At 58.9% G+C, this 20,047-nt stretch overlaps 1 protein-coding gene across 1 annotated transcript in view; it reads left to right on the plus strand.

Moving 5' to 3' along the window:
- Positions 1 to 15,959, plus strand: part of DISP3 (dispatched RND transporter family member 3) — a 32,603-nt gene extending 16,644 nt beyond the window's left edge. Inside the window, exons 9-20 of the mRNA XM_060079775.1 lie at positions 715 to 876; positions 2,815 to 2,928; positions 5,177 to 5,313; positions 6,423 to 6,607; positions 8,657 to 8,787; positions 8,865 to 9,037; positions 10,028 to 10,154; positions 10,675 to 10,820; positions 13,016 to 13,175; positions 13,977 to 14,090; positions 14,525 to 14,691; positions 15,597 to 15,959. Of these exons, the coding sequence (XP_059935758.1) occupies positions 715 to 876; positions 2,815 to 2,928; positions 5,177 to 5,313; positions 6,423 to 6,607; positions 8,657 to 8,787; positions 8,865 to 9,037; positions 10,028 to 10,154; positions 10,675 to 10,820; positions 13,016 to 13,175; positions 13,977 to 14,090; positions 14,525 to 14,691; positions 15,597 to 15,959 (1,979 nt within the window). The remainder of the gene's footprint in view (positions 1 to 714; positions 877 to 2,814; positions 2,929 to 5,176; positions 5,314 to 6,422; positions 6,608 to 8,656; positions 8,788 to 8,864; positions 9,038 to 10,027; positions 10,155 to 10,674; positions 10,821 to 13,015; positions 13,176 to 13,976; positions 14,091 to 14,524; positions 14,692 to 15,596) is intronic.
- Positions 15,960 to 20,047: the final 4,088 nt, after the last annotated feature.

A 20,047-nucleotide genomic window follows, 5' to 3' on the forward strand; every position in this document is an offset into this window, starting at 1 on the left:
CTGGTTCCACGATAGCTGTTGCTTATTGAGCACCTACTATGTGCCAGTCAGGAAGCTGGGCAGCAGAGCAGAGCGCCCAGTGCTCGGGCTCTGGAGTTAGTCCACCTTTTGGCTAAGTTGGGATCCTAAGTCTGCCGTGTACTAGCGGTGTCACCTTGACTGCGCCACTTAGTCTGAGCCTCCGTTTCCTGTCCTATAAGTGAGGATAAGAATAGTATCTATCTACTAAGGCAGTTGTGAGGAAAGCCACAGTGTATGTAAAGAACTTAGCCCAGTGCAAGGCATGTAGTAAGTGCTCAGTGAAAGTTAAGTGCTACTATTATTAATTATCATTATTATCATCACTGACTGTATTTAGGTCTGTGTAAGATCAAGTGGAGATGCTGGCTGTTTATAAACTCTTAAGGGCCCTGAGATGGTGGCTGGTTCTTGTCCAGGAACATGAGCTTATAGCTTACAGTCTGACCACCAATGACACATGTAACAACCGGCCCCTACCTCCAAGGGACGGACCCCTAGCAGCCTCACCCACAGGCTGGCATGCTGGGCCTTTGCCTGCTCCCTTGGGATACCTGCCCCCGCTTCCCCCTCCCGTCCCCATAGAGGGAGCAGCTCTTTCCCAGGGCTCTGGAAGCCCCGGCTGTGAATGCCCCCACCCCACCCCACCCCACCCCCGGCCCCAGCCCTGCCTAGCGCAGCGTCCTTTCCTCGCAGGGCTCTTCGTCTCCATCCTCATCCTGTCCCTGGTGTTCGCCAGCCGGCTCCGCCCCGCCAGCCGGGCCCCGCTGCTCTTCCGGCCGGATACCAACATCCAGGTGCTGCTGGATCTCAAGTACAACTTGAGCGCCGAGGGCATCTCCTGCATCACCTGTTCAGGTGAGGGTTTCCTGCCAGGATGTCCCCTGTGGGCCCCTGCCCCTTTTGGAGTCCACGTCTCCAAGACGAGAGATGTGAGATCCAGGCTCCCCATCACAGTATGACCTCAGGCCAATCACTCCACCTCTAAGCCTCCGTGTTTTCATGTTTAAACGAATACTTACTGGGTGCCAGCTGTGCTGGTGCTGGGGGCAGGCCGCAGTGGGCAGGACAGGCTTCTCGAGCTCAGGGAGTTCATTCCACTGCTGGGGCAGGCCATATAATAGTAGATCTGAGCTGTGGTGGACTAAAAGGAGGGTGTCTGGGGAGCTCAGTATCATGGAAGACTTCTTCCTGGAGGAGGGAATGTCTAAGGCAAGACTTAGCCTGCCTGGGTTGGGGGGAGGGAGGGAAGGAGTTGACCAAGCTGGGAGAGGAGAGGAGAGAAGCGGTCTAGGCAGAGGGGAGCACCAGAGTGGGAAAGACCAGGGCCACGTTTGATGGAGATAGTTGCAGGAGCTAAGGCTAGCCAGGTGGGCTGGGCCAGGGCCTGCTGGGGTACAGTGAGGAGTCTGGATTGTATTGTAATTGGCACTGGAAGCTAGTGGAGGGCTTTAAGCAGAGAAGGGCCAGCTGCTGTGTGGTCGGAGGGCCAGCGTGAGCGTGGCTGGGAGCCCAGGTGGGAGTCTCATGCAGTCATCTAGACGAGACAGTGGGGGCTGGAGCCGGTGTGGCCGATGGTGACAGTGAAGACAAGAGGTTTTCAGGAGGTGAAACCCACAGGACTTGGTGATGGAGTGCTTGCCGGGGATGAGCTAAGAGGTGAGATAAAGATGTCTGCTTGCCTTAGAGTTAGTCTGATCCAGGCTCTCGTCTTACAGAGGGGAGCCTGAGGTTGGAGTTGGGGCGGGGGAAGTCGACCCAAGGTCATACAGCTTTGCCGGGTGGTTAGAAACCAAATGAGGAGATGCTTGGGTGAGTGATTCCAGCTCCTGGGGGAAGACCCGCTGACTGCTGTAATTGCCTTCATGTAATTAGGGTGGTGTTCAGATTAACCTGGCCTTCCCCTCGGTAAATGGCATTAGCCAAATGCATGATAATTGGCTGCAGCTCAGAGAGGTGCCCGAGGAGCCCCTCCTAAACTGGCCACGTCCCTGCTCCTCTCCCACCTGCCTGGGCAGTGAATTTCGCTCCAATGTCACTGCCGCTGCAAGGCCTCCCACCATCCCCCAGGGCCTGTCTGCTCCCACTTCACAGGTGGACAAACCCTGGGATGATCCCGAAGTTCCTGGAAACATCTGGAGAAGGGCCAGGACCCCAGCCAGAGTCCAGCCCCAGCCCCTTGTATCTCTTAGCCTCTGAAGTGCCTCTTAAAGGGGCCCTTCAGGCTGTAGCAAAAAGATGCTCGGCTTTAGGGGCAGACAAGCCCTATCCTGGCGGGGCTCTGCCCCTCGCTTCCCCGAAGGTCATGTACCCTCCCTGAACCTCTGCTTGCTTGGGCCAAAACAGGAGGTCTCGCCTACCTCTGCTGGTTGATAACCTGCCATTTCTAATTATTCCTATTTATCAAGCATTCATCGCAAGCCAGACACGTTGCTAAGCGCATGAGATGCAGCATTCCCTTTTGTCCCTCAGCCACCCTCTGGAGGTACCCTCTGGGTGTCATCCCATTTGACAGAGGAGGGAAGGGAGACGTGGTGAGGATGAGTGGGGTAAGCTGCGAGTGTCTTCCTCCGGATGGCGCTGGCAGGTTCCTTTCCTTCGCCTTAAGATTCTTGTAAATTAAGCATTTGGCCTTTCTTCAGTTCCATCTAGTTTCTTTTAGACCCCTGATACCACCCCCTTCCCAAGCTGAGGGCCCTGGGGCCCATGTCCTTCAGGTCATCTCTGTCCCAGCCTTGGCCGGGCCCAGCCAGGAAGGCCCTGCTGTCTGACACGGTGCGGGGGGTGGGGGGGTAGGTCTGTTCCAGGAGAAGCCCCACAGCCTGCAGAACAACATCCGGACGTCCCTGGAGAAGAAGAAGCGGGGTTCAGGGGTGTCCTGGGCCAGCCGGCCTGAGGCCGCCCTACAGGGTCAGTGGGGAGTGTGCACAGGCTGGTGGGGCAGTGGGAGGTCCTGGTACAAGGGTGCAGGGGCCCTGTGGGGAGAGCACATTAAATCCATGGTTTGATTCTCCTTCGGGAACAAAAGTCTGTGTCCTTGGGTCACCGTGGAAGGGTCGGTGCAGGGGTGAACCTGAGGCCCTCGTCCGTCGTCCCACCAGCTCTCTTCAGCCGACAGGGCGGTCCCTTCTTGCCACCACGCCAGCCTGGCTTGTGGTGCTCTGTGAACCTGCCTTGTGTGCCAAATCCATCCTGAGTGTCTGGGGTGGGGGGGCAGGGGCGTCCTGAACACTGGAGGCTGGCTTATCCCTGCTGGGGTCTCCATCAGATGTGGGATGCCAGGATGCGTGTGGGAATAAACCCCCCACATGGGGCACTTCTGCATGTCCTTGTTGTCACATGGCCATCGTCACCCCTCTGTGCCCACCACCCTCACCAGCAACACGCCCCCACCGTTCACGCCATGCCTGGGGCATCGTTGTTGGCGTCACTTCCACTACCCGCGTTCCTACTGGTACATCACACCATGGCTCCCATCATCACTGTCATTCCCGGTACCCATGCTGCCACCCCATCCAGTGTCCACCACCACCTCCCCTCCGTCTATACCTCCACCCCATCCAGTGTCCACCACCACCTCCCCTCCATCTATACCTCCACCCCATCCAGTGTCCACCACCACCTCCCCTCCATCTATACCTCCACCCCATCCAGTGTCCTCCACCACCTCCCCTCCATCTATACCTCCACCCCATCCAGTGTCCACCACCACCTCCCCTCCATCTATACCTCCGCCCCATCCAGTGTCCACCACCACCTCCCCTCCATCTATACCTCCACCCCATCCAGTGTCCACCACCACCTCCCCTCCATCTATACCTCCACCCCATCCAGTGTCCACCACCACCTCCCCTCCATCTATACCTCCACCCCATCCAGTGTCCACCACCACCTCCCCTCCATCTATACCTCCACCCCATCCAGTGTCCACCACCACCTCCCCTCCATCTATACCTCCACCCCATCCAGTGTCCTCCACCACCTCCCCTCCATCTATACCTCCACCCCATCCAGTGTCCGCCACCACCTCCCCTCCATCTATACCTCCAGCCCATCCAGTGTCCACCACCACCTCCCCTCCATCTACACCTCCACCCCATCCAGTGTCCACCACCACCTCCCCCTCCATCTATACCTCCAGCCCATCCAGTGTCCACCACCACCTCCCCCTCCATCTATACCTCCACCCCATCCAGTGTCCACCACCACCTCCCCTCCATCTATACCTCCACCCCATCCAGTGTCCACCACCACCTCCCCTCCATCTATACCTCCACCCCATCCAGTGTCCACCACCACCTCCCCTCCATCTATACCTCCACCCCATCCAGTGTCCACCACCACCTCCCCTCCATCTATACCTCCACCCCATCCAGTGTCCACCACCACCTCCCCTCCATCTATACCTCCACCCCATCCAGTGTCCACCACCACCTCCCCTCCATCTATACCTCCACCCCATCCAGTGTCCACCACCACCTCCCCTCCATCTATACCTCCACCCCATCCAGTGTCCACCACCACCTCCCCTCCATCTATACCTCCACCCCATCCAGTGTCCACCACCACCTCCCCTCCATCTATACCTCCACCCCATCCAGTGTCCACCACCACCTCCCCTCCATCTATACCTCCACCCCATCCAGTGTCCACCACCACCTCCCCTCCATCTATACCTCCACCCCATCCAGTGTCCACCACCACCTCCCCTCCATCTATACCTCCACCCCATCCAGTGTCCACCACCACCTCCCCTCCATCTATACCTCCACCCCATCCAGTGTCCTCCACCACCTCCCCTCCATCTATACCTCCACCCCATCCAGTGTCCGCCACCACCTCCCCTCCATCTATACCTCCACCCCATCCAGTGTCCGCCACCACCTCCCCTCCATCTATACCTCCACCCCATCCAGTGTCCACCACCACCTCCCCCTCCATCTATACCTCCACCCCATCCAGTGTCCACCACCAACAAGCGGTCCCCATCATTGCCATGGGCTCGGTCCAGTAGAGAGGAACAGAGCCACCATTCAGAGATGACCCCAAGGTCAGGCTCAGCTCCTCAGTCAACAGAGCTGAGGCTGGGCTGTTGCAGGGTTAGGGGAAGCCAGTCGAGGTGATTGTCCCTCCTCCTCCACCCCTCATTTGTCCCTAGACTCCCTGGGCACTGTGTACATCTCCAAGGTGAAGAGCAAAGGCCACCCGGCTGTCTACAGGTTCTCCCTCAACGCCAGCCTGCCCGGCCCTTGGCAGACCGTGTCCTCTGGGGACGGGGAGGTGCCCTCCTTCCAGGTGAGCCTGGCTGTCGTTAAGTGAGCTGCCACTACCAGGGGAGGGGGCCCTCAATGCCACACTGGTGGGCGCTGGCCACAGGGGGGTGGGGGCAGGGCCTGCGAGGATGGAGCTGCTGCAGGCAGGTGAGGACCCTCTCCCACCGTCAGCCAGGCCTGCGGCAGGGACCTGCAGAGTGGTGAGAGCACGGGCTGCCGAGTCAGCCAGGCCTGGGTTCGAGTCCTGGCTCTGCCATTTATAACCTGTATGTCTTTGGGAAGATTATGTAATCTCTCTGAGCCTCAGTTTCCTCATCTGTGATACGGGGACATGAGAGGTACCAGCCAGGGATGTTGGAGGTACATGAGGCAAGGCCTGTGCATTCTGTAACATCTGGAACATAGTAAGTGCCCAGTAAAATGGGAGCTGTTAGTTAGATTGTTGTTCTCAGCCGTCTGTTCTAGCGCCCCAGAAAAGGGGCTCCCAGGGCCAACCCAGGCCTCTGGTTTTTCCCTCTCAGGAATCATTTGTATTTCTTTAACATGTTTCACCTGCAGGGTGACAGTTACACATGTCAGCTCATTTGTTCGGGGTTTATATTTCCATTCAAAAGATGGGGTGTGAGAGGCGTTCCCTGGCTCTGACTTTGCACTGCAGTTCTCACTGCCTTGTCACCTCCTCCTAGGACCCTGTCCTGGCCATCCTTATCAGTTTGGCCTCCTCTTCCACTGCCCCATTCATCCTGTGCCTTATCGTCCTAATATTTAATTCAAGGCCCTTAAAAGAATCTGAAGCCATCGTAATTGGCAGCTCCAGGAGGGCAGGGACCAAGCCCGTCTGGCTCACAGCCGTATCCTCAGAGCCCAGCTCAGGGCCTGGCTTGGAGTAGATCCTCAGTTGAAGGAAGGACTGAGGCTCAGAGAGGTAGGGAAGGATTTGCTCCATCTTTAAACTTGAACCCAGGCCTCCTGCGCCTCTGCCCAAGGCTCTACCCCCTGACTCTGGGGGCTGGAATGGGGGCAGGGGGCAGGGAGCACTCCAAGGAGGGAGGGGACCGAGCCTGAGGCTGGGCCCAGGCCAAGGCAGCCTCCCAGAGTCACCTGTCTTGTCTCTGTCAATCCACTGCTTAGGTGTATAGAGCGCCTTTTGGTAACTTCACCAAGAAGCTGACCGCTTGTATGTCTACAGTAGGGCTGCTCCAGGCGGCGAGCCCCTCCGGCAAATGGATGGTGACGACCTTGGCCTGCGACACCAAGCGGGGCTGGAAGTTTGACTTCAGCTTCTACGTGGCCGCCAAGGAGCAGCAGCACAGCCGGTAACAGAGCCTCGCAGATAAGTCGGTTTCCACCGGCCCGGCCCACTTGTTTGCCCCTCTCACGACACCTTTAAGAAACCCCAGTCCGGGCTTCCCTGGTGGCGCAGTGGTTGGGAGTCCGCCTGCCAATGCAGGGGACACGGGTTCGTGCCCTGGCCCAGGAGGATCCCACATGCCGCGGAGCGGCTGGGCCCGTGAGCCATGGCCGCTGAGCCTGCGTGTCCGGAGCCTGTGCTCTGCAACAGGAGAGGCCACGGCAGTGAGAGGCCTGCATGCTGAAAAAAAAAAAAGAAACCCCAGTCCATTTCTACCCATCTGTTCAGATGTTTCTCGCCCAGGACTGGGGGTTGGGGGACACCAAGACGCCAGGCCCGCAGTTCGTTCCCCCATCTGCTGCCTTCCCTCTGGATGGCTCCCACGGGAGGCGCAGCGGCTGTCTGGCCCCTCAGCACGCCAGGCAGTTCCCAACTCAGAGCTTTTGCATTTGCTGTTCCCTGGGCCTAGGATGCTTTTCCCTAGCTCCTCCTGGGATTGACTTGTTCTCAAGATTCAGGTCCTTACCCAGATGCCTACCCACCCCCAACACGGTTTCCCTGACCAGACCGCCCTCCCCAGCGAAAATAGCCACACCCGCCTCTCCCCATACGTCACCCCGCTGCTCTCTTTCTGGCTTCTACCACCACCTGGAATCATACTGACCTACTGGTTTATTACCTGTCCTTGCTCAGGAGCACGCAGGCATCCTGCGTGAGCAGCTTACTGTTCTGTGCTGTATCCCCTCACCTAGTGCTATGTAGCAGGTGCTCAGGAAACACTTGCTGAGTGAATGAATGGATGAGTACACTCTGCATTCCTCTCCAAGGCACTATCCACACTCTCAATACCTACAGTTAATTCAGAAAAAAAATATTTAATGTTCCCCCTCCCTCAGACTGTAAGGTGATGGGAGAGAGCCCGTGTCTGTTGTCTTTACCTACTGTATACGCACGCCCTACCTAGTGCCTGGCCTGAAGTAAGTGCCCATGAACACCTAATGATCAACTGCACTCTGTGCCTCGGGGGTCTCTGAGCCAGCTGGGGCCATCTTTTCCCAGGTTCCACCTGCCATGTTCTGACCATTGAGGCTGTGTCAGCCGAGGGCCTGTCTCTCATCCACTCATTCCTTTAACACTGAGCACCGACTGTGAACGGGCACGGCGCTAGTGCTGGGGATGGGAAACAAGACAGATGTGACTCCTGCCCTCGGGAGATAGCAGCTAACAACTCAAGCACAGTGTCACTGCAAATTACAATACGTGCTCTGAAAGGAAGAGCCCACGGCTGCTGTGGTCCAGAGAACAGCAGCGCGGGGCCTGCACTGGTGACACCAGGGACCCATGGTCTCTGACAGGGCCTGGCCTCAGGACATAGAACACCCACACGAGGCTGATGCTTGGGGCAGGGGGATGACCAAGATGGGCTCACTGGGCCCTTCTGACCTGGCACACCTCGGCTCGGGGGATGAGGGGGTCCCTCTGCCTCCCCTCCAGGGTCGGGCTCACACTGCGCATATACAGTAGCCACTGGGGTCAGGCTGCCTGGCTGAGCTTAGAACATTCTAGAAAGAGCCTTGAGCTACATCAAGTCCAGTGGTGAATAAGCTAACCGTGAAATCCTTTCTTCAAATAGAATCTTGAGGCTCTGTCACTGTTCAGATTAAAGTGGGGCAGGGGGCTTTGAACACTGACCCCCAAGGCTAGCCCTGGGGCCCCTTGAGGACCGTTTGGAAGCTGCTGGTCTCTTCCACCCCTCCTGCCGCAGGCGAGGAGACACATGCAGAGAGGGGAAGTGCTTTGAGCAGGACCACAGGGTGGGCCTTGGCAGGGGCGGGACTAGAACAGGTGTCCAAACCCCAGGCCTGAACCTAAGATTAAATCCCTGTGCTGGGGGAGCCCGAGCCCGTCCCCTGCACTCTTCCAGCCCCTGCGCACGGCCGCCTGTGCCTCTCCTCCCCCACTGCTCCTGGCCTTCCTGGCCTCAGTCCTGGCCTCGCCTCCTTTGCCTCCACAGGAAGCTGTACTTTGCCCAGTCCCACAAGCCCCCTTTCCACGGGCGTGTGTGTGCAGCCCCTCCTGGCTGCCTGCTCGGCTCCAGCCCCGATGGGCCGACCAAAGGCTTCTTCTACGTGCCCAGTGAGAAAGGTACACGCGGGGCGGCCGCGGCGGGGCCTTGGGAGGCTGGGCCCCGCCTTCCCATACAGCTGTGACTCCCTCCGCAGCGCCCAAGGCCCGCCCCTCTGCCACCTTCGGCTTCAACCCCTGCGTGAACACGGGCTGCGGGAAGCCGGCGGTGCGGCCGCTCGTGGACACGGGGGCCATGGTCTTCGTGGTCTTTGGCATCGTTGGCATCAACCGCACGCAGCAGGTGGACAACCATGTCATCGGAGACCCGGTACGCGTGCCCACGTTGGGCAGATGCCAGAGGGCCCGGCCACACCAGGCTTGCAAGCTAGCGCCAGCCCAGGGCCCGCCGGCCCGGCTCCGCACACCCCCTCTCGGCTTCTCGGCTGCTCACCTGGCCCACAGGCTCCGCTACGTGGCACCATTTCTCTTGAGGACTGAGCAGCGTTGAGCTCTTAGAATCGCCCAGGGATCTGGGTACAGTGGGGCCTGAGCCAGCGGCCCCGCATCATTAGGGGTGGAACAGAGATGAGGGCAGTACAGGTGTGCAAAGCCTCCCTGCCCTCCTCCTCCTGCACGGGGCCCTACCTGTGCCCACAGCCCTTGCTGCGTGCCTCGGCCATGGTGCCCTCGCTCGGGGTGGTCTCCCCCCCTTGTACGTGTTTGTGCCAGGGCTGGGCTCTTGGGCGTTGGAGGGGAGAGGAGCTGACACGGAGGTGTGACTAGGTCTGTGCCTGGCCCTTGGTGGGTGCTGAGACATGGTGGGAAGGACCATGGACGTCGGTACCCTTGGTCGTGACCCCTGCCTTGGGAAGTCAGCCTGGCTGGGTGTACAGGGTTTCAGACAGAAAGTAATTCGGGAGCCAGGTGGGGTCAGAGGACATCTGTCCAGTCTGGACCGGGAGTCCGCAGGTGTTCAGAGGAGGGGTGGGGAGGCAGGGAGGAGAGGAGGCCCACGCTGGAGGACAGGTGGGACTCGGCTGTGCCGAGGGATAGGGGAAGGCAGGGAGCCCAGGTGAGCGCGTTGTAAGATCAAGGAGGGGAGGCTGAGGGGGCCCGTGCGGGTGGGCAGCAGTGGCAGCAGAGGTGCTGCCGGGGGCAGCGCAGGCTCGGGCAGGACCGCGGGTGACCAGGCAGAGGGCTCCAAGTGCCGGCGGCGACGGTAGCAGGAGCTGCCGGAGGTTCCTCCCCGGGGGTGGGGCCCAGGATTGAGTTCCCGACTCACTGAGCAGTCGCACTGGCTTGTGTCTCCTTGGGAAAGGGCAGCGTCATCTACGACAGCAGCTTTGACCTCTTCAAAGAAATCGGGCACCTGTGTCGCCTCTGCAAGGCCATCGCGGGGAACTCGGAGCTGGTGAAGCCAGGCGGGGCCCAGTGCCTGCCCTCAGGTGCGTGCGGGGGACCTGAGGGTGGACAACCCCGAGGGCGCGTGTGCCTGGCGTGAGGGTGTCTGCAGACATGTGTCCAGGCTTATGTGTGTCCACGCTAGGGTGGGGGGCGTGCGAATCTTCCAGATGAGAGCGGGCTCGTGCCTAGAGGTGAATGGCACAGAGCCGCACGGGCGTGGGGAGGTGTGCGGTGTGCAGGGCGCACCTGCAGGAGAAGCTTTTCCAGAACTGGGAGCAAGGCCAGGGGCCGGCCCAGATAATAACCCGGGTCAGGCCAGGACTCTTCCTGAGAAGGCACAAGATGTCAGTTTCTGCCCTGAGGGCTAATGGGTGTTGTAGGTTTCCCGATGGCATTGCCAGTGGTTCCAGACACTTTTTAAACTAGGAGGTTGGGGGAAGGGTGCGTGCCCCTGTGCATACACACCCAGATGGGTAAGTACACATGCGCAGGCAGGATGGGGGGAAGACGTGCTCCCTTCCCGGGTCCCCACCCCGACCCACCTCTCCCGTCTCCCCACAGGCTACAGCATCTCCTCCTTCCTGCAGATGTTGCACCCCGAGTGCAAGGAGCTGCCTGAGCCCCACCTGCTCCCAGGGCAGCTGTCACACGGGGCCGTGGGCGTCAAGGATGGCCGAGTGCAGTGGATCTCCATGGCCTTCGAGTCGGTGAGCCCAGGGTGGGCCGCCAGGTGCAGGGCAGTGTGCTGACCTCACAAAGTGCAGTGTCACCACGGATCCCCGGACCTCATCCCAGAGCAGAGCAGAGTGGTTGTTCTTCAGAGGGGAGGCTGAGGCCAAGAGGGGTGAAACTGCTTGCCCAAGGTCACGGGGTTAGTGAGCGTCAGCGTCAAGTGCTAAACCAGGCCGTCTGACCGCCAAGCTCGGCCTTTCTGCCACATGGGATGCCACCCACCTCCCACCACCCTCCCTCCCCGGCAGCCCGAGGTCCACATCGTTTTCCGGGAGCAGGTGACGGTCCAGGACACTCCCCTCTTCCACTGTGAGGGGACATGTTTGGGACCACAGAGCCCCCGTGCTGAGCCCCCCCAGGAGAGCTCGGAAGACGGGGGACCAGCCATTCGACACTCCACTGCTTCCTCGCTCACCCCCTAGGCTCTGCCAAGGAGACACCCGTGCACACACACCCATGCACACACATGTGCACACACATGTGCACGCACGCACATCCCCGACCTGGGCATCGCGGGCCTGGCACTAGCACTTGGCACCGTGAGACTTGCCAGGTCTGCCCCCGCTGCCTCTGTGCTGAGCCCCGGGGTCCAGTCCTGGCTCTGATCCTGCTGTGCTCTGTGTCCTTGAGCAAGACACTCGTCCCCTCTAGCCTCCAGTTCCTCCTCTAAAGATTAGGGTTACGGCTCCCTGCCCGCCCTCTGGCGTCATCCAGAAGCTAGGGTAGGTCAGTCACGTGAAGGTGCTGGGGAACGAGAATTCATATGACAAGGGCGATTCTTTTTTTTTTTTTTTTTTTTTTTTTTGCGGTACACGGGCCTCTCACTGTTGTGGCCTCTCCCGTCGCGGAGCACAGGCTCCGGACGCACAGGCCCAGCGGCCATGGCTCACGGGCCCAGCCGCTCCGTGGCAAGTGGGATCCTCCCGGACCGGGGCACAAACCCGCGCCCCCCCGCATCGGCAGGCGGACTCCCAACCACTGCGCCACCAGGGAAGCCCAAGGGCGATTCTTGTTCTTCGGCCCCGGCCCTACTTTCTGTCCCACCACCTGTGCCACTCACTGCACGAGCAGCCAAAACCCTGGCCACCGCGAGGAGGACCCACACCCCCTCCAAGCCCTCAGTGAGCCCCAGGCTAACGCAGACACCACTTCAAAGCCCCACGTAGTTTTTTAAAATTGTGGTAAAATATACATAATAAAATTGGCCATTTAAACCATTTTTAAGTGTATAGTTCAGTAATACTAAGCATAGTCACAATGTTGTGCAACCATCACCGCCATCCATCTATAAAACTTCTCATCTTGCAACACTGACACTGTCCCCATTAAACACCGACTCCCCAGGCACCCCCTCCAGCCACCACTCTGCTTTCTGCCCCCATGGATTTGACTACAGGGGCGGAAGCCCACAGCACTGTTCTTTTTGTGATTGGTTCGTTTCACTTAGCACAGCGTTCTTCACATCCATCCATGTTGTAGCCGGCATCTGAATTTCCCTCCTTTTTAAAAAAGGCCGAAGCCGCAGACAGTTGGAGGAGAGAATCCCTGCTCAGGCTCCCCCACCAGCACGCAGACACACATGTGCACACAGACACGCTGTAAACTGCTTTGTGCTCAGGGAGAGCAGGACTGGACCAGTGAGGTAACATACATGAAAGTTCCAGAGCTGGCGGCCGTGAACCAGACAGGTCACCTGCCCTCCCGGACTCACAGTCCAGCCAGGAGAGGAGGGACAGGTTGCCGGGCAGTGACGGGAACTGTGATGGGGAAGCACCGAGGACTTGCAGAGCCCAGAAGATGACCGTCTTGGGGCATCAAGGAGGGCTTCCTAGAGGAGACGGAAACCTCATGAGGCTTGAAGGAGGGGTGGGAGCAAGCTGTGCAGAGGGCAGAGGGACAGCGTGGGTCGAGGGTGGGACGCGGAGCTGGGGGGCTCTGGAAGTTGGAGGTGGTTCTGTTGGAAAGGGACGGGGACCTGCCGCCGCTGTGAGAGTCACACGTGCACCCAGAGGCTGGTGGGAAGTGATCTCGGGCTCACGCTTCACACAGCGCACTCTCTTTGCAAGTGGCCAGAGGCCAGCTGCAGCTGTCACAGAGCAGACCAGCTATCACCAGGGCAGCAGCACGGGCCACAGCTGCCTGCCTGTCTCACTGGCTCATGTCCCCGCAGACCACGTACAAGGGCAAGTCCTCCTTCCAGACCTACTCGGACTACCTGCGCTGGGAGAGCTTCCTGCAGCAGCAGCTGAAGACGCTCCCCGAGGGCTCAGCCCTGCACCGCGGCTTCCAGACCTGTGAGCACTGGAAGCAGATTTTCATGGAGATCATAGGCAAGTAGCAGCCCAGCCCGCCCCCTGACAGGGTCCCGGTGGGGTGGGCGGTGGCAGCAGGGACACGGGGAGGTGACCTAGAGCAGGAAGGGCACGACCTGGCCTGTCTGAGCCACACTTGTCTTCTCAATTCTGGCCGAGAGCCCTGGAGAAGCTGGGATGACACAGTGGCCGGGAACACTGATGAGAGACCAGAGTTTGGGTCCTCTCCTGCTTGGAGGCGTCTGGCCACATTCTCTGATCCTGAATTTGGCCACCTAAAAAGTAATGGTAACGACCCTCATGGCAGTGGTCTCTCATTAGGAGCCCTTCTTTTTTTTTTTTTTTTTTTTTTTGCGGTACACAGCCTCTCACTGTTGTGGCCTCTCCCGTTGCGGAGCACAGGCTCCAGACGCGCAGGCTCAGCGGCCATGGCTCACGGGCCCAGCCGCTCCACGGCATGTGGGATCTTCCCGGACCGGGGCACGAACCTGTGTCCCCTGCATCGGCAGGCGGACTCTCAACCACTGCGCCACCAGGGAAGCCCTAGGAGCCCTTCTTGATGCCAAGCCCTGGCTGAGGCCTGACCTATGTTATCTCTTTAAACTCCAAACGAGGCCTAGGGAGTAGGTACTATCATTACCCCATTTTACAGATGAAGAGATGGGGGCTCAGAGAAGTCAAGTGGCTCACCCAGAGTGACACAGCTAGCTGTGACGGTGCCATTCTGCATAACCCCAGTACCTCTGGTCCATGAGGGTGAGGGGGCTGCGGGTGCCCCGCGGCGCAGCCCAGCTGAGGGCCCTCTCCTCTCTCGTCCAGGGGTGCAAAGCGCCCTGTACGGCCTGGCGCTCTCCTTGCTCATCTGCGTGGCCGCGGTGGCCGTGTTCACCACCCACGTGCTGCTCCTGCTGCCCGTGCTGCTGAGCATCTTGGGTAAGTGGCCCGGGGGCCAGCAGCGGGCAGGGGGCTCGCTGGTGGCTTCCAGTCAGCAGGTTTCTCTCCACCCTTAACTGTCCCGTCTTTTCAGGGAAGGTTTCCCAACTCCCCACCCCAAGCAAAAAGAGCCTCTGTGACAGTCCTTCATAGGACCATGTGCTCCCCGAGGGGAGCCAGGTGTCACCAGGTGGTAGCTCTCGTCCCGGGGACATGTTGCTGCACTTGTCCCCTCTATCAGCAGCCCCACCCCCCCCAACCCAGCTCTCTCTGGCCCTGTCCCTACTCATCGCTCCTGTCCTCAGAGCCGGGGGCTCCACCGTAGACTTTACCACCTTCCCCGGGGGTCCTTAGAATTTGTCCAGCGACCCTCCGGGACTGTATGGGTGGGAGCAGGTCCCAGCCACCTCCCTGCCGCCTCCCGCGCCCCGCAGGCAGCGTCTGCCTCGTGGTGACCATCATGTACTGGAGCGGCTGGGAGATGGGCGCCGTGGAAGCCATCTCACTGTCCATCCTTGTCGGCTCCTCGGTGGATTACTGCGTGCATCTGGTTGAGGGCTATCTGCTGGCCGGAGAGAACCTGCCCCCGCAGCAGGCCGAGGTGAGCACCCTGCCTGCCCCACCGCTCCCCAGCAAATCTTCTCCCGCCTCGGTGCCAGTGAGGACCCCCAAGGGTAGCTGGACACCCCTGGTGCCCAATGCCCAGCCAGGATGTGTTCCAGGAGGCTCAGTTTCTAGGGCCATTCTCCACACCCAGGGGACTCAAGTTCTAAGGCAGCTCCACGCAAGCATCGCTGTGGGTGGTGGGTGGTGGGTGGTGGGTGGTGGGCGGGCCCACTCCCCCCAGCCTCTGTCTCCCTAAGTGAGCACGAGGAGTTGAACCAGGCGATGTCCAGGGGCCCTTCCTGCTTCTCGGTTCCCTGAGTGTAAGTCTCATTCTGTAGCCCGGGGAGCAAGTCTGAGCCCTTCTAGTCGTGACCTTGAGGCCACCAACCCCTGCCCCCGCTGGACCTCGTGGCATAGGGAGGACATGCCCGTGTACCAGTGCCAAAACTAGCTCTGGGTCTCGTCAAGTTTTTGGCTTTTCTTAGTTTGGAATTGTGTTGGTGTGAAACGTTCATAAATATGTAAATTAAATCGGTTACACATTTAGCTGCTCTTGGTCAAAAGAAGGAAATCAGTTCCCATCACGGCTCACATGTTAGAGGACCTACTGTGCAGATCATCAGTGCTCTGGTTGTCATAGCCACATTTAACATGCCCCTACTCTGTGCTGTGCACCGTGAGCTGCTGCAGGGGAACCGCTTCAGCTTCACGCCAACCCCAGGGAGCAGGTGCTGTTATCACCCCCTTTCACGGAGGTGGAATGCGGAGCCCGTGAGAGGAAGGCTGGCCTTGGACAGCGATGTGTGCTTATCCCGGGTCCAAGCCCCCATTCTAAAGCCCCAGGCAGGGAGGCACCCCCTCCTGCGTCTGGGGCCCCAGCTTTCTCTCACCCACACCCAGGATGCCCACTCGCAGCGCCAGTGGCGGACGCTGGAGGCTGTGCGGCATGTGGGCGTGGCCATCGTCTCCAGCGCCCTCACCACAGTCATCGCCACGGTGCCCCTCTTCTTCTGCATCATCGCCCCGTTTGCCAAGTTTGGCAAGATCGTCGCACTCAACACTGGAGTCTCCATCCTGTACACGCTCACGGTCAGCACAGCCCTGCTCGGCATCATGGCACCCGGCTCCTTCACCCGGACAAGGACTTCCTTCCTCAAAGCCCTGGGTGCCGTGCTCCTGGCAGGGGCCCTGGGGCTGGGCGCCTGCCTGCTGCTCCTCCAGAGCGGCTATAAGATCCCCCTGCCCGATGGGTCCTCCCTATAGCCCTGGCACTACGTCCGGCCTTGCACACCTTTGGTCCAGTGGGTGGGGGACGAGATGCTCATTCTCTGACCCCAGAGGCACTTTGTTCCCAGCTTGGCTACAACTAGTTATGTTCCCAGGCCTGGGCCAGACGTCACTCACCTGTGTGACCCACACTGCCTTCATCACGGTGCCAGCCACCACTGGGTGGTCAAGCTGGCGGCCGCCCTGGACTATGCCTGGTGGTGGAAGAGACCAGCCTTCCTCCTGTGCCTGGTCACCATGAGGGTCCGGTGATTTTTGCAGGGCGCTTCCCTCTCACACTGCCTCGGTGCTCACAAGAACTTTCTGATGTGGGTGTTACAGTTCCCCCATTCTACAGATGTGAAAACTGAGGCATCAGGAGGCAAAGTGACTGACCTGTGGCGGCACAGCCAGAGCTGCCTCCCTCGGGGACTTTGCAGGAAGAGCACAGTGGGCTCAAGGGCGGGGCCTCGCACTCCCTGCCCCCTCCTCCCCGTCAGTTTTACAGCGGCCGATGCTGGGTGGTCCTGTGATCTTCCCCAGGGCTTTTAGTCCTGGCCGGGGAGCACAGAGGAACCGGCCTGGGGTACTGCATGTCCCACCCCTGGCCCCAGCCTCAAGAGGCTCCTGCTCTTTGGAAGCCATGGGGCCCCAGCACAGCCTTCCTTACAGATCTGAGCCCCTACCTCCCCCACCTGACTCTGGGGGTGGAATTTGGGGGAGGGGGGCAGCCCCTGGGAGGGGGAGCTGGCCGTGCCTGCCGCCTGCTCACAGCAGATGGTTCTTATTAAAGTGAAATGAAACTGCAGACCGCTGCCATTAACACGAGCATTTTAAGCATCGCTGGCTCCATCGTATTCTTAAAATTGAAATAACAGTGTTCGCATGCCGCCCGGCCAGAAACCTGGCACGAGGGGTGGGGCCGGGCCTGGAAGGAGATGGAGGTGGGGTGGAAGGTGCCAGACCCCCTGGGGAGCAGGGTCACAGAGTGCTGTGCAGGCTCAGGAGGCTGGGTACTGCTGGGGGAGCACCGTGGGAGGGGGCGCATCTGGCTCCCCACAAGGACGTTCGTCAGTACCTTTAGCGCGTCTGGTATTGTGCTGTGACCTTCTTCCTCGGGACAGACGTTGGCTCCTGGGCTTTAGGAAGCTGGACACAGACTGAGCTGGGACTAAACCCTTAGGGTGGGGAAGACATCCCTGAGGGTTGTCTCCAGGTCAGCTCACCTGGTTACCTGTGAATATTGACCAGGGTCAAGGGGTGCTGGGCATGCACGACAGACACGCAGCACCGTGTCCCCGCCCGGTGCATGCCTGGCGCCCAGCAGGTGCTCAGTATTTGCTGAGGGAGCATCAGACAGACACCGAACACGCGATTAATGGTACAAGTTGACACATAGCACTTACTATGCCAGACGCCCTTCTCAGGGTTTGTATTTGTCTGCTTGGCTGCCGTAACAGAGTGCCCTAAACTGGGTGGCTTATAACAGGAATTTATTCTCTCACAGTTCTGGAGGCTGGAATTCCAAAGCAAGGTGTTGGCAGCATGGGTCCTTCTGGAGGTTTCCTTTCTTTCTTTTTTTCTTTCTTCTTTCCTTCCTTCCTTCCTTCCTTCATTTATTTATGGCTGGGTTGGATCTTCGTTGCTGCAAATGGGCTTTCTCTAGTTGTGGTGAGCGGGGGCTTATTGCGGTGGCTTCTCATGTTGCAGAGCACAGGCTCTAGGCGCGTGGGCTTCAGTAGTTGTGGCTTGTGGGCTCAGTAGTTGTGGCTCGCGGGCTCTAGAGCACAGGCTCAGTAGTTGTGGCACACGGGCTTAGTTGCCCCATGGCATGTGGGCTCTTCCCGGACCAGGGCTCGAACCCATGTCCCCTGTAGTGGCAGGTGGATTCTTAACCACTGCACCACCAGGGAAGTCCACAGCTCATGGTCTTAATGAGCTTTTGCCAAGCGTTAATGAGGTGCCCTTCATTAGCTCAGGCACAGCAGTTAGCTTGGGGTCTGTGAGGATGTGCAGGCATTTGGTGGGCTAAGGCGGGGCAGAGGACAATGAGGGGAGCCCATGGAGAGGGACCCCTGTCACCTACAAAGGTTCCCTGAGCCCTTGCTTTTTTCTCCTACACTTGGAAGCCAGGAAATCAATGAGAGCCGGGTGCTTTGAAGTGCTGCCCGTGTCCCAGGCCCCATCCATGCATTCTTGGGAATTCTCGCAGGGAGTTTTTTTTTTGTCCCATTTCACTGCTAACAAAACTGAAGCCCAGAGACGTGAAGTAACTGGCCTGAGGTCACACAGCTTGTGCGAGATAGAGCTGGAATTCCCACCCAAGGCTGATGGCTCCTGAGTATATGCTCACTCTCCGATACAGCCTCTCCTGCAAGCAGACTTGACTCACAGAAGCAGCCAGCCCCAGGCCAGCTGGGCAACCAGGGTCCTCCCTCCTTCACAGCCACCCACCTGTGTGCTACTTGGAGAGGAAGGAGCACCAGGCCTAGAGGGGAGAGTGCAGCGTCCAAGTCTGGGTTCCCGCCCTGCCTGGGTGACCTAGAGCAAACCACTGCACACTGATTCAATGCCCTGGAAAGTGGGGCAGGGGACAGCGTGGTGTCCAGGGCTCTGCCTCCTTCCAGTGCTATGCTGCCAGGGTTTGAGTCTCCTTAAATCAAGCTGCCCCAGTGCCCACCATCGGTGGCCGTCTTCTCCTGTGAGTCTCTCCTGTTCCCGTCATGTTCACATCCAATAAGCAGGAGGATGCCCACTGGAGCTGTCGTCTGCTCAATAACAATTTCTTGAACACCTACTATGTGCCCGGCACTGTTCCAGGCCTCAGCCATCCAAGAAAACGCAAAAACAGACCCAGACCTGACCACATGGACCTTACAGTCGAGGTGGGGAAAATCTTTAATAAAAGAACCCCTCAGATATTTAACCACAAACCAGAGAGCTGTGAGGGAGAAGAGTGAGGGGTAGGGGCACAAAGCCCTGTGTCTGGGGCTGGCAGAGGGGTCCCTGCCCTGGGGTTGAAAGGATGAGGACCACGTATACGTATAGCTGATTCACTTTGTTGTACAGCAGAAACTAACACAACATTGTAAAGCAATTATACTCCAATAAAGATGTATAAAAAAAATAAACAGAAGGTTAATGCTTTAAAATAAATAAATAAAATAAAAGATGAGGACCAGTTCCCTTGCCTCTGGGGGGTTGGTCCTATCAGACACAGGCCTTCTTGAGCCACAGGACAGCCTACCGCAGGCTGATGCTAAGGCATAAAAGGAGGGATTCCATTGTATCTTAGGGGACAAGGCTGGAGCTTCTGGGGGCAGCGGACAGGGAAAGTGGCAACACACTGGGTCAGGAGAGAACATCTGGCTGTTCTAGAAGCTCAGAGTCACACACACCCCCCACCCAGTGACCCGAGAGAGAGGCATGGAATGGCCTGTGCACAGTTCTCAGTCCTGCCTCGGTCACCGCAGAGAAAGTTGCCCAGATAGAACCGAGTCTCCTTTCCCTCCTGGGGCCTCCAGAGGAGTTCAGAGTGGCATTCATGTCCTCTCGAGCAGGCTAAATACCATTGCCTTTGGCATTCAAGGCTCAGTGGAGTCATGTGAAAACCCAGTCACTCCAAACGGACTTAAAATAGGAGCCCAGCAGCTGGAGGCCGTGGGTCCACACACCACCGTGCCTGGAGGTCTCGGGCTGGCATAGGGCCTGATGTCTTTGCCCAGCCCTGCACGCCAAGGCTGCCTGGATTTGCCTGAGACTAGCTCTGCAGTTTTCACCTCGGGACCCGGTTGCAGCAGCGGGTGGGGTGCACCTCCCGGCCACAAGGAGGCGCTCAGGCCCCCGCACCACACCTCCAAGGGAGGAGCTCAAAGGAAGCCTCTTCTAGTTCCTCATCCTCTTCCTGAGCTTTACAGCCTCTGCTTGGGTTTCCCCACCTTTAATTGTCTCCGATATAAGCCCATCCTTCCCTTTTCTGGACACTGCACCTTGATTTTTCTTTGGGGATCCTCCCCCAATCCAGACCTTGTGATGCAGGTGAAGCTGAGGCACCCTCGCCATACACACTCCTCCCATTACCCCCT

This window comes from Mesoplodon densirostris, chromosome 2, assembly GCF_025265405.1.
Source record: "Mesoplodon densirostris isolate mMesDen1 chromosome 2, mMesDen1 primary haplotype, whole genome shotgun sequence".
NCBI lineage: Eukaryota > Metazoa > Chordata > Mammalia > Artiodactyla > Ziphiidae > Mesoplodon > Mesoplodon densirostris.